This window comes from Salmo salar, chromosome 07, assembly GCF_965601325.2.
Source record: "Salmo salar chromosome 07, fSalSal1, whole genome shotgun sequence".
NCBI classification, from domain to species: domain Eukaryota; kingdom Metazoa; phylum Chordata; class Actinopteri; order Salmoniformes; family Salmonidae; genus Salmo; species Salmo salar.
The window spans coordinates 68,669,377-68,682,575 of NC_138297.1; the positions used below are offsets into that span (position 1 = coordinate 68,669,377).

A 13,199-nucleotide genomic window follows, 5' to 3' on the forward strand; every position below is an offset into this window, starting at 1 on the left:
TCCACAGAATCTTCCCTCTCTCTCCCCTCCCCTCCCCTCCACAGAATCTTCCCTCACCTCCCCTCCCCTCCCCTCCAAAGAACCTTCCCTCTCCTCCCCTCCCCTCCCCTCCAGAGAACCTTCCCTCTCTCTCCCCTCCCCTCCCCTCCACAGAACCTTCCGTCTCTCTCCCCTCCCCTCCCCTCCCCTCCAGAGAACCTTCCCTCTCTCTCCCCTCCCCTCCCCTCCACAGAACCTTCCCTCTCCTCCCCTCCACAGAACCTTCCCTCTCTCTCCCCTCCCCTCCCCTCCCCTCCACAGAACCTTCCCTTTCCTCCCCTCCCCTCCCCTCCACAGAACCTTCCCTCTCCTCCCCTCCCCTCCCCTCCCCTCCACAGAACCTTCCCTCTCTCTCCCCTCCCCTCCCCTCCACAGAACCTTCCCTCTCCTCCCCTCCCCTCCCCTCCACAGAACCTTCCCTCTCCCCTCCCCTCCCCTCCACAGAACCTTCCCTCTCCCCTCCCCTCCCCTCCCCTCCCCTCCACAGAACCTTCCCTCTCCTCCCCTACCCTCCACAGAACCTTCCCTCTCTCTCCCCTCCCCTCCCCTCCACAGAACCTTCCCTCTCTCTCCCCTCCCCTCCACAGAATCTTCCCTCTCTCTCCCCTCCCCTCCCCTCCACAGAACCTTCCCTCCCCTCCCCTCCCCTCCCCTCCACAGAACCTTCCCTCTCTCTCCCCTCCCCTCCCCTCCCCTCCACAGAACCTTCCCTCTCTCTCCCCTCCCCTCCCCTCCACAGAACCTTCCCTCTCTCTCCCCTCCCCTCCACAGAATCTTCCCTCTCTCTCCCCTCCCCTCCCCTCCCCTCCACAGAACCTTCCCTCTCCTCCCCTCCCCTCCCCTCCACAGAACCTTCCCTCTCTCTCCCCTCCCCTCCCCTCCACAGAACCTTCCCTCTCTCTCCCCTCCCCTCCCCTCCACAGAACCTTCCCTCCCCTCCCCTCCACAGAACCTTCCCTCTCTCTCCCCTCCCCTCCACAGAACCTTCCGTCTCTCTCCCCTCCCCTCCCCTCCACAGAACCTTCCCTCTCTCTCCCCTCCCCTCCACAGAACCTTCCGTCTCTCTCCCCTCCCCTCCCCTCCACAGAACCTTCCCTCTCTCTCCCCTCCCCTCCCCTCCACAGAACCTTCCCTCTCTCTCCCCTCCCCTCCCCTCCACAGAACCTTCCCTCCCCTCCCCTCCACAGAACCTTCCCTCTCTCCCCTCCCCTCCACAGAACCTTCCCTCCCCTCCCCTCCCCTCCCCTCCACAGAACCTTCCCTCTCTCTCCCCTCCCCTCCCCTCCACAGAATCTTCCCTCTCTCTCCCCTCCCCTCCCCTCCACAGAATCTTCCCTCACCTCCCCTCCCCTCCCCTCCAAAGAACCTTCCCTCTCCTCCCCTCCCCTCCCCTCCAGAGAACCTTCCCTCTCTCTCCCCTCCCCTCCCCTCCACAGAACCTTCCGTCTCTCTCCCCTCCCCTCCCCTCCCCTCCACAGAACCTTCCCTCTCTCTCCCCTCCCCTCCACAGAACCTTCCCTCTCTCCCCCCTCCCCTCCAGAGAACCTTCCCTCTCTCTCCCCTCCCCTCCACAGAACCTTCCCTCTCTCTCCCCTCCCCTCCCCTCCCCTCCACAGAACCTTCCCTTTCCTCCCCTCCCCTCCCCTCCACAGAACCTTCCTCCCCTCCCCTCCCCTCCCCTCCCCTCCCCTCCCCTCCACAGAACCTTCCCTCCCCTCCCCTCCCCTCCCCTCCACAGAACCTTCCCTCTCTCTCCCCTCCCCTCCACAGAACCTTCCCTCTCTCTCCCCTCCCCTCCACAGAACCTTCCCTCCCCTCCCCTCCCCTCCACAGAACCTTCCCTCTCTCTCCCCTCCCCTCCCCTCCCCTCCACAGAACCTTCCCTCTCCCTCCCCTCCCCTCCACAGAACCTTCCCTTTCCTCCCCTCCCCTCCCCTCCACAGAACCTTCCCTCTCCCCTCCCCTCCCCTCCACAGAACCTTCCCTCTCTCTCCCCTCCCCTCCCCTCCCCTCCACAGAACCTTCCCTCTCCTCCCCTCCACAGAACCTTCCCTTTCCTCCCCTCCCCTCCCCTCCCCTCCACAGAACCTTCCCTCTCCCCTCCCCTCCCCTCCCCTCCCCTCCCCTCCCCTCCACAGAACCTTCCCTCTCCCCTCCCCTCCCCTCCACAGAACCTTCCCTCTCCTCCCCTCCACAGAACCTTCCCTCTCCCTCCCCTCCCCTCCCCTCCCCTCCACAGAACCTTCCCTCTCCTCCCCTCCACAGAACCTTCCCTCTCCCTCCCCTCCCCTCCCCTCCCCTCCCCTCCCCTCCACAGAACCTTCCCTCTCCTCCCCTCCACAGAACCTTCCCTCTCTCTCTCCTCCCCTCCCCTCCCCTCCACAGAACCTTCCCTCTCTCTCCCCTCCCCTCCCCTCCCCTCCACAGAACCTTCCCTCTCCCCTCCCCTCCCCTCCACAGAACCTTCCCTCTCCTCCCCTCCACAGAACCTTCCCTCTCCCTCCCCTCCCCTCCCCTCCACAGAACCTTCCCTCTCCTCCCCTCCCCTCCCCTCCACAGAACCTTCCCTCTCCCTCCCCTCCCCTCCCCTCCACAGAATCTTCCCTCTCTCTCTCCCCCCCTCCCCTCCACAGAACCTTCCCTCTCCTCCCCTCCCCTCCCCTCCACAGAACCTTCCCTCTCCCTCCCCTCCCCTCCCCTCCACAGAATCTTCCCTCTCTCTCTCCCCCCTCCCCTCCACAGAACCTTCCCTACGGTGTTAGAGGATGTTACCTATCTCTTTCTCCGCAGGTCGAGATACCTGCCCCAGAACTCTCTAGTCGTACATATTTTATATGGTATATGGTCCTCTTCCATTTATCTATCCGCAGGGTGGGCTACTTGCCCTATAAATCTCTTCTCTTCCCTGATGTTGTGTTGTGCATAAGAACAGCCCTTAGCCATGGTATATTGTCCATATACCACACCCCCTCGGGCCTTATTGCTTAGTTAACATACTCTCTCCCCTCTCCTGCCCAGGGCTGGCTACCTACCCCAGAACGTGCCCCTCCAGATCATCTGCTACCTACCCCAGGAGAGAGAGTTCCTGCCCCTGGCATGCTGCCAGCCGCTCCCTCTACCAGCTGGACAAGCTGCTGGACCGCACAGAGGACTACAGCCTCTTCAGTGTAGGTTATAACCTCTGACCTCTAACCCTGACTCTAATCAAGCTGCTGGACCGCACAGAGGACTACAGCCTCTTCAGTGTAGGTTATAACCTATGAACTCTAAACATGACCCTGACCCTAATCAAGCTGCTGGACCGCACAGAGGACCACAGCCTTTTCAGTGTAGGTTATAACCTCTGACCCTGACCTCTAACCCCTAACCTTGACCCTAACCAAGCTGCTGGACTTCACAGAGGACCACAGCTTCTTTAGTGTAGGTTATAACCTCTGACCTCTAACCCTGACCCCTGACCCTAACCAAGCTGCTAGACTGCACATAGGACTACAGCCTCTTCCGTGTAGTTTATAACCTCTGACCCTAATCCTAACCCTGACCATATCTCCAACTACAGCCTCTTCAGTGTAGTTTATAACCTCTGACCCTAATCCTAACCCTGACTATAACCCTCCAACTACAGCCTCTTCAGTGTAGTTTATAACCTCTGACCCTAATCCTAACCCTGACTATAACCCTCCAACTACAGCCTCTTCAGTGTAGTTTATAACCTCTGACCCTAATCCTAACCCTGACCATAACCCTCCAACTACAGCCTCTTCAGTGTAGTTTATAACCTCTGACCCTAATCCTAACCCTGACCATAACCTTCCAACTACAGCCTCTTCAGTGTAGTTTATAACCTCTGACCCTAATCCTAACCCTGACTATAACCCTCCAACTACAGCCTCTTCAGTGTAGTTTATAACCTCTGACCCTAATCCTAACCCTGACCATAACCCTCCAACTACAGCCTCTTCAGTGTAGTTTATAACCTCTGACCCTAATCCTAACCCTGACTATAACCCTCCAACTACAGCCTCTTCAGTGTAGTTTATAACCTCTGACCCTAATCCTAACCCTGACCATAACCCTCCAACTACAGCCTCTTCAGTGTAGTTTATAACCTCTGATCCTAATCTCCTGTTACATTCTAAGGTACAGTCAGTCTGGAGTCAATCCTTCCCTCGAGGCAGTTGTCCTTGATAACAAGAGTCAGCTTTTTTATGTTGAAATATCAAAACCTCTTGAGAATTACACTGCTTCGGCCACCAGGATCCGACCCCTCTTGCTGTTTATTTTCTGGGATTTTCAATTCCTCCTCCGCTAAAAATAGTTCTAAATATTTGTGTGTCATTTGCCAACTACTGACATGTTTATTTTCAGGTCTGACTAACAACATCTATCTACTGTTGGCTTGTTGCTTTCTACTTCCTCCCCAACAGGACTACGTGCTGAAGCAAGTGGCCTCAAAGTACCACAAGATGGGCTGGCCCTTGGCTCTCACAGAAGGCTCCATCATACAGGCCTCCTACCAGACTGAGTATGTGATGCATACAGTCACCTGTCACACAACAAGTGGCTGGGTTGGGATGTTGTCTTGACCCACAAGCAGATCATTTAACTGTAGTCTCTCCTTCTGTCCCTCCTTCCCTTCTCTCTCTCTCTCTCTCCTTCTGTCCCTCCTTCCCTTCTCTCTCTCTCTCCCTCCTTCTGTCCCTCCTTCCCTTCTCTCTCTCTCTCCCTCCTTCTGTCCCTCCTTCCCTTCTCTCTCTCTCTCCCTCCTCCTGTCCCTCCTTCCCTTCTCTCTCTCTCTCCCTCCTTCTGTCCCTCCTTCCCTTCTCTCTCTCTCTCCCTCCTTCTGTCCATCCTTCCCTTCTCTCTCTCTCTCCCTCCTGTCCCTCCTTCCCTTCTCTCTCTCTCCCTCCTTCTGTCCCTCGTTCCCTTCTCTCTCTCTCTCCTTCTGTCCCTCCTTCCCTTCTCTCTCTCTCTCCCTCCTTCTGTCCCTCCTTCCCTTCTCTCTCTCTCTCCCTCCTTCTGTCCATCCTTCCCTTCTCTCTCTCTCTCCCTCCTGTCCCTCCTTCCCTTCTCTCTCTCTCCCTCCTTCTGTCCCTCGTTCCCTTCTCTCTCTCTCTCTCCTTCTGTCCCTCCTTCCCTTCTCTCTCTCTCTCCCTCCTTCTGTCCCTCCTTCCCTTCTCTCTCTCTCTCCTTCTGTCCCTCCTTCCCTTCTCTCTCTCTCTCTCTCCTTCTGTCCCTCCTTCCCTTCTCTCGCTCTCTCCCTCCTCCTGTCCCTCGTTCCCTTCTCTCTCTCTCTCTCTCCTTCTGTCCCTCCTTCCCTTCTCTCTCTCTCTCCCTCCTGTCCCTCCTTCCTTTCTCTCTCGCTCCCTCCTTCTGTCCCTCCTTCCCTTCTCTCTCGCTCCCTCCTTCTGTCCCTCCTTCCCTTCTCTCTCTCTCTCCCTCCTGTCCCTCCTTCCCTTCTCTCTCTCTCTCCCTCCTTCTGTCCCTCCTTCCCTTCTCTCGCTCTCTCCCTCCTCCTGTCCCTCCTTCCCTTCTCTCTCTCCCTCCTTCTGTCCCTCCTTCCCTTCTCTCTCTCTCTCTCTCCTTCTGTCCCTCCTTCCCTTCTCTCTCTCTCTCCCTCCTTCTGTCCCTCCTTCCCTTCTCTCTCTCTCTCCCTCCTTCTGTCCCTCCTTCTCTCTCTCTCTCCTTCTGTCCCTCCTTCCCTTCTCTCTCTCTCTCCCTCCTTCTGTCCCTCGTTCCTTCTCTCTCTCCCTCCTTCTGTCCCTCCTTCTCTCTCTCTCTCTCTCTCCTTCTGTCCCTCCTTCCCTTCTCTCTCTCTCTCCCTCCTTCTGTCCCTCCTTCCCTTCTCTCTCTCTCTCCCTCCTTTTGTCCCTCCTTCCCTTCTCTCGCTCTCTCCCTCCTTCTGTCCCTCCTTCCCTTCTCTCGCTCTCTCCCTCCTTCTGTCCATCCTTCCCTTCTCTCTCTCTATCTGCTTCTGTCTCTCCTTCCCTCTTCTTTTTCCCTTCCTCTCTCTCTCCCCCTCCCTCTCTCCCTCTCTCATTCCCTCCCTCCCTCCCCCTTTTTTGTTTCTGTACCTCTCACCACCTGACCCTCTTCCACCTCTCTCCCTCTCTTCTCTCTCCCCCTCTCTCTCTCCTCTCTCTCTCCTCTCTTCTCCCTCCCTCCCTCCCTCCCTCCCTCCCTCCCTCCCTCCCTCCCTCCCTCCCACTGTCTCATGGACAGAGAGCTGCAGAGAGAGGTGATCATGCTGGCTTGTAGTTTTGGGAACAAGCACTGTCACCGCCAAGCCGTGTCACTCATCTCTGATTGGATCTCCAGCAACAAGAACAGGTACAGTAGACAGCATCCTAAATGGCACCCAGTGGTTCTGGCTTATCCCCGCCCCCCGTGGGACGGTTGAGCTAACGTAGGCTAATGTGATTAGCATGAGATTGTATGTAACAAAAAAAAGATCCCAGGACATAGACATATCTAATATGGGCAGAAAGCTTAAATTCTTGTTAATCTAACTGCACTGCCCAATTTACAGTAGCTATTACAGTGAAATAATACCATGCTATTGTTTGAGGAGAGTGCACAATTATGAACTTGAAAATGTATTAATTAACCAATTAGGCACATTTGGGCAGTCTTGATACAACATTTTGAACAGATATGCAATGGTTCATTGGATCAGTCTAAAACTTTGCACATACACAATCTAAACTACATTATGGCCTTTCTCTTGCATTTCAAAGATTATGGTACAATTAGTTTTTTAAAATCTTTTACCAGATCTAATGTGCTATATTCTCCTAGATGAATTCTACATTTCCACAAACTTCAAAGTGTTTCCTTTCAAATGGTATCAAGAATATGCATATCCTTGTTTCAGGTCCTGAGCTATAGACAGTTAGATTTGGGTATGTCATTTTAGGCGAAAATTGAAAACAAAAAGGTGAGATCCTTATTAAATCAGTGCACTACTGTATAGGGAGTAGGGTCCTCTTTCAGATTGGTCCATAGAGACAGAGAGCGGGTGTCGTGCTGGGCCCACAGTGGACCACATGTTGAATTTACATATACTGTACATAGTAGGAGGACAGATTCACTTGGAAGACACTGGTCTGAAAGCTCCTTATCATTTAGAGAGATTTCCACCCACTGTGTGGACCACAAGGGAACAGAATGTTTAGTCTAGTTTAAAGGTAATTTTCATTAAAAAGGGTGAGAGACAAGCCACTAAACGTCACTGGATGAGATAGTGGAAGCTTACATGTATCATTCTGCCTTATTTCCAACAAGACACCTCTCCTCTTTATATATCACCAAGCAGCTCTCCTCTCTCCTCTTTATATATCACCAAGCAGCTCTCCTCTCTCCTCTTTATATATCACCAAGCAGCTCTCCTCTTTATATATCACCAAGCAGCTCTCCTCTCTCCTCTTTATATATCACCAAGCAGTTCTCCTCTCTCTTCTTTATATATCACCAAGCAGCTCTCCTCTCTCCTCTTTATATATCACCAAGCAGCTCTCCTCTTTATATATCACCAAGCAGCTCTCCTCTCTCCTCTTTATATATCACCAAGCAGCTCTCCTCTCTCCTCTTTATATATCACCAAGCAGCTCTCCTCTCTCCTCTTTATATATCACCAAGCAGCTCTCCTCTCTCGTCATCACCAAGCAGCTCTCCTCTCTCCTCTTTATATATCACCAAGCAGCTCTCCTCTTTAGATATCACCAAGCAGCTCTCCTCTCTCCTCTTTATATATCACCAAGCAGCTCTCCTCTCTCCTCTTTATATATCACCAAGCAGCTCTCCTCTCTCCTCTTTATATATCACCAAGCAGTTCTCCTCTTAGATATCACCAAGCAGCTCTCCTCTCTCCTCTTTATATATCACCAAGCAGCTCTCCTCTCTCCTCTTTAGATATCACCAAGCAGCTCTCCTCTCTCCTCTTTATATATCACCAAGCAGCCTCCTCTCTCCTCTTAGATATCACCAAGCAGTTCTCCTCTCTCCTCTTTAGATATCACCAAGCAGCTCTCCTCTTTATATATCACCAAGCAGTTCTCCTCTTTATATATCACCAAGCAGCTCTCCTCTCTCCTCTTTATATATCACCAAGCAGCTCTCCTCTCTCCTCTTTATATATCACCAAGCAGCTCTCCTCTTCACCAAGCAGCTCTCCTCTCTCCTCTTTATATATCACCAAGCAGCTCTCCTCTCTCCTCTTTATATATCACCAAGCAGCTCTCCTCTCTCCTCTTTATATATCACCAAGCAGCTCTCCTCTTTAGATATCACCAAGCAGCTCTCCTCTCTCCTCTTTATATATCCCCAAGCAGCTCTCCTCTCTCCTCTTTAGATATCACCAAGCAGCTCTCCTCTCTCCTCTTTAGATATCACCAAGCAGCTCTCCTCTCTCCTCTTTATATATCACCAAGCAGCTCTCCTCTCTCCTCTTTATATATCCCCAAGCAGCTCTCCTCTCTCCTCTTTATATATCACCAAGCAGCTCTCCTCTCTCCTCTTTATATATCACCAAGCAGTTCTCCTCTCTCCTCTTATATATCACCAAGCAGTTCTCCTCTTTATATATCACCAAGCAGCTCTCCTCTCTCCTCTTTATATATCACCAAGCAGCTCTCCTCTCTCCTCTTTATATATCATCACCAAGCAGCTCTCCTCCTCTATATATCACAAGCAGTCTCCTCTTTATATATCACCAAGCAGCTCTCCTCTCTCCTCTTTATATATCACCAAGCAGCTCTCCTCTCTCCTCTTTATATATCACCAAGCAGCTCTCCTCTCTCCTCTTTAGATATCACCAAGCAGCTCTCCTCTCTCCTCTTTATATATCACCAAGCAGCTCTCCTCTCTCCTCTTTAGATATCACCAAGCAGCTCTCCTCTCTCCTCTTTAGATATCCCCAAGCAGCTCTCCTCTCTCCTCTTTAGATATCACCAAGCAGCTCTCCTCTCTCCTCTTTAGATATCACCAAGACACCTCTCCTCTTTATATATCACCAAGCAGCTCTCCTCTTTATATATCACCAAGCAGCTCTCCTCTCTCCTCTTCATATATCACCAAGCAGCTCTCCTCTCTCCTCTTTATATATCACCAAGCAGCTCTCCTCTTTATATATCACCAAGCAGCTCTCCTCTTTATATATCACCAAGCAGCTCTCCTCTTTAGATATCACCAAGCAGCTCTCCTCTTTAGATATCACCAAGCAGCTCTCCTCTCTCCTCTTTAGATATCACCAAGCAGCTCTCCTCTCTCCTCTTTATATATCACCAAGCAGCTCTCCTCTCTCCTCTTTATATATCACCAAGCAGCTCTCCTCTCTCCTCTTTATATATCACCAAGCAGCTCTCCTCTCTCCTCTTTATATATCACCAAGCAGCTCTCCTCTCTCCTCTTTATATATCACCAAGCAGCTCTCCTCTCTCCTCTTTATATATCACCAAGCAGCTCTCCTCTTTATATATCACCAAGCAGCTCTCCTCTTTAGATATCACCAAGCAGCTCTCCTCTTTATATATCACCAAGCAGTCTCCTCTTTATATATCACCAAGCAGCTCTCCTCTTTATATATCACCAAGCAGCTCTCCTCTCTCCTCTTTAGATATCACCAAGCAGCTCTCCTCTCTCCTCATATATCACCAAGAGCTCTCCTCTCTCCTCTTTATATATCACCAAGCAGCTCTCCTCTCTCCTCTTTATATATCACCAAGCAGCTCTCCTCTCTCCTCTTTATATATCACCAAGCAGCTCTCCTCTCTCCTCTTTATATATCACCAAGCAGCTCTCCTCTCTCCTCTTTATATATCACCAAGCAGCTCTCCTCTCTCCTCTTTATAGATCACCAAGCAGCTCTCCTCTCTCCTCTTTATATATCACCAAGCAGCTCTCCTTTATATATCACCAAGCAGCTCTCCTCTCTCCTCTTTATATATCACCAAGCAGCTCTCCTCTCTCCTCTTTATATATCACCAAGCAGCTCTCCTCTCTCCTCTTTAGATATCACCAAGCAGCTCTCCTCTCTCCTCTTTATATATCACCAAGCAGCTCTCCTCTCTCCTCTTATATATCACCAAGCAGCTCTCCTCTTTATATATCACCAAGCAGCTCTCCTCTCTCTTCTTTATATATCACCAAGCAGTCTCCTCTTTATATATCACCAAGCAGCTCTCCTCTCTCCTCTTTAGATATCACCAAGCAGCTCTCCTCTCTCCTCTTTATATATCACCAAGCAGCTCTCCTCTCTCCTCTTTAGATATCACCAAGCAGCTCTCCTCTCTCCTCTTTATATATCACCAAGCAGCTCTCCTCTCTCCTCTTTAGATATCACCAAGCAGCTCTCCTCTCTCCTCTTTATATATCACCAAGCAGCTCTCCTCTCTCCTCTTTATATATCACCAAGCAGCTCTCCTCTTTAATATCCAAGCAGCTCTCCTCTCTCTTCTTTATATATCACCAAGCAGCTCTCCTCTCTCCTCTTTAGATATCACCAAGCAGCTCTCCTCTCTCTCTTTATATATCACCAAGCAGCTCTCCTCTCTCCTCTTTAGATATCACCAAGCAGCTCTCCTCTCTCCTCTTTATATATCACCAAGCAGCTCTCCTCTCTCCTCTTATATATCACCAAGCAGCTCTCCTCTCTCCTCTTATATAATCACCAAGCAGCTCTCCTCTTTATATATCACCAAGCAGCTCTCCTCTCTCCTCTTTATATATCACCAAGCAGCTCTCCTCTCTCCTCTTTATATATCACCAAGACAGCTCTCCTCTCTCCTCTTATATATCACCAAGCAGCTCTCCTCTCTCCTCTTTATATATCACCAAGCAGCTCTCCTCTCTCCTCTTTATATATCACCAAGCAGCTCTCCTCTCTCCTCTTTAGATATCACCAAGCAGCTCTCCTCTCTCCTCTTTATATATCACCAAGCAGCTCTCCTCTCTCCTCTTTAGATATCACCAAGCAGCTCTCCTCTCTCCTCTTTATATATCACCAAGCAGCTCTCCTCTCTCCTCTTTATATATCACCAAGCAGCTCTCCTCTTTATATATCACCAAGCAGCTCTCCTCTCCTCTTTATATATCACCAAGCAGCTCTCCTCTTTATATATCACCAAGCAGCTCTCCTCTCCTCTTTATATATCACCAAGCAGCTCTCCTCTTTTATATCACCAAGCAGCTCTCCTCTCCTCTTTATATATCACCAAGCAGCTCTCCTCTCTCCTCTTTTATATCACCAAGCAGCTCTCCTCTTTATATATCACCAAGCAGCTCTCCTCTCTCTCTTTATATATCACCAAGCAGCTCTCCTCTCTCCTCTTTATATATCACCAAGCAGCTCTCCTCTCTCCTCTTTATATATCACCAAGCAGCTCTCCTCTCTCTCTTTATATATCACCAAGCAGCTCTCCTCTCTCCTCTTTATATATCACCAAGCAGCTCTCCTCTCTCCTCTTTATATATCACCAAGCAGCTCTCCTCTCTCCTCTTTATATATCACCAAGCAGCTCTCCTCTCTCCTCTTTATATATCACCAAGCAGCTCTCCTCTCTCCTCTTTAGATATCACCAAGCAGCTCTCCTCTCTCCTCTTTATATATCACCAAGCAGCTCTCCTCTCTCCTCTTTAGATATCACCAAGCAGCTCTCCTCTCTCCTCTTTATATATCACCAAGCAGCTCTCCTCTCTCCTCTTTATATATCACCAAGCAGCTCTCCTCTCTCCTCTTTATATATCACCAAGCAGCTCTCCTCTCTCCTCTTTATATATCACCAAGCAGCTCTCCTCTCTTCATCTGAAAGAATCTAAAAGTCACACTCCGTTTTATAGCTCCTTTTTACAGAGCAGAATGTCCCATTGTTGAATCCCAGTGGGCCTGACATAGATTTGAGTTCTGATCAATACTGCACGTTGGACAACCTTGCCAATATCGATGTTTCAAACGCCAAGTGTCCATGGAAACAGAATCTATCCCTTGTCTAAACCCTCCACCTGTTGCTCTCGGCAACACAAATAACAAAATCCACAACAATGGCCCCCCACCTCTACACAGACGTGTTGATAACAACACTCTCTTCATCTCCGCTATGATACAAAGATCCCTCATTCTGCCCTGCAAGCCCACTCTCCTTTCAGCAAGACTCTAATGATCCAGGGTCTGATTGGTTCTCTGTGTCTTCCTTCAGGAACACTGTCTAATGATCCAGGGTCTGATTGGTTCTCTGTGTCTTCCTTCAGGAACACTGTCTGATGATCCAGGGTCTGATTGGTTCTCTGTGTCTTCCGTCAGAATAATACAGAATAAACTAAGATAGGACATAATGAAGATACAGTATCTAGTGCTTAAGAGCGTTGGGCCAGTAACCGAAATGTCGCTGGTTTGAATCCCTGAGCTGACTAGGTTGAACATCTGCCGATGTGAGAATTGGCCTGTGTTGACTTCTAACATTTTTTATTTAACCTTTATTTAACTAGACAAGTCAGTTAAGAACAAATTCTTATTTTACAATGACGGCCTACCCCGGTCAAACCCTAACCCGATCACGGCCGGTTGTGATACAGCCTGGAATCGAACCAGGGTCTGTAATGACGCCTCTAGCACTGAGATGCAGTGCCTTAGACTGCTGCGCCCCTCGGGAGCCCCAAAACATGGTGGTGAAAGGTTGGAACCAGACTGGCTTTATCTCTCTATAGGCCCCGTAGCCTCTGTTACTGTATATAAAAAACTCCATGCTCCCAAAGGGCACCCTATTCCCTTTATAGTGCACTACTTTTGACCAGGGCTCATATTATAGTGCACTACTTTTGACCAGGACTCATAGGGGAATAGGGTGCCATTTGGTATGCAGGCCAAGTCAAAACTCCCCATCTTAAAGCATAAGCACTTCATAAAACCCCACTGCCCTCGTCACATGGCTTTATGATCAAGGTAGTAATGTGTGACGGCTGAGCTCAGCAGCGTTAATGTGGAACCCTCATACCTGCTGTGGCCCACATCTTCCTGTACCATCCTTACACTATCTCCATCTATAAAGAGGAGACAGACAGACAGACAGACAGACAGACAGACAGACAGACAGACAGACAGACAGACAGACAGACAGACAGACAGACAGACAGACAGACAGACAGACAGACAGACAGACAGACAGACA

The 13,199-nt window shown here is 50.4% G+C and overlaps 1 protein-coding gene across 1 annotated transcript in view; it reads left to right on the top strand.

The window, feature by feature from the left end:
• LOC106595568 (thyrotropin-releasing hormone-degrading ectoenzyme) overlaps nucleotides 1-13,199 on the top strand; it is a 410,422-nt gene that overhangs the window by 368,671 nt on the left and 28,552 nt on the right. The window contains 4 exon segments of the mRNA XM_082978004.1: nucleotides 3,058-3,127; nucleotides 3,129-3,206; nucleotides 4,467-4,564; nucleotides 6,262-6,369. Of these exon segments, the coding sequence (XP_082834130.1) occupies nucleotides 3,058-3,127; nucleotides 3,129-3,206; nucleotides 4,467-4,564; nucleotides 6,262-6,369 (354 nt within the window).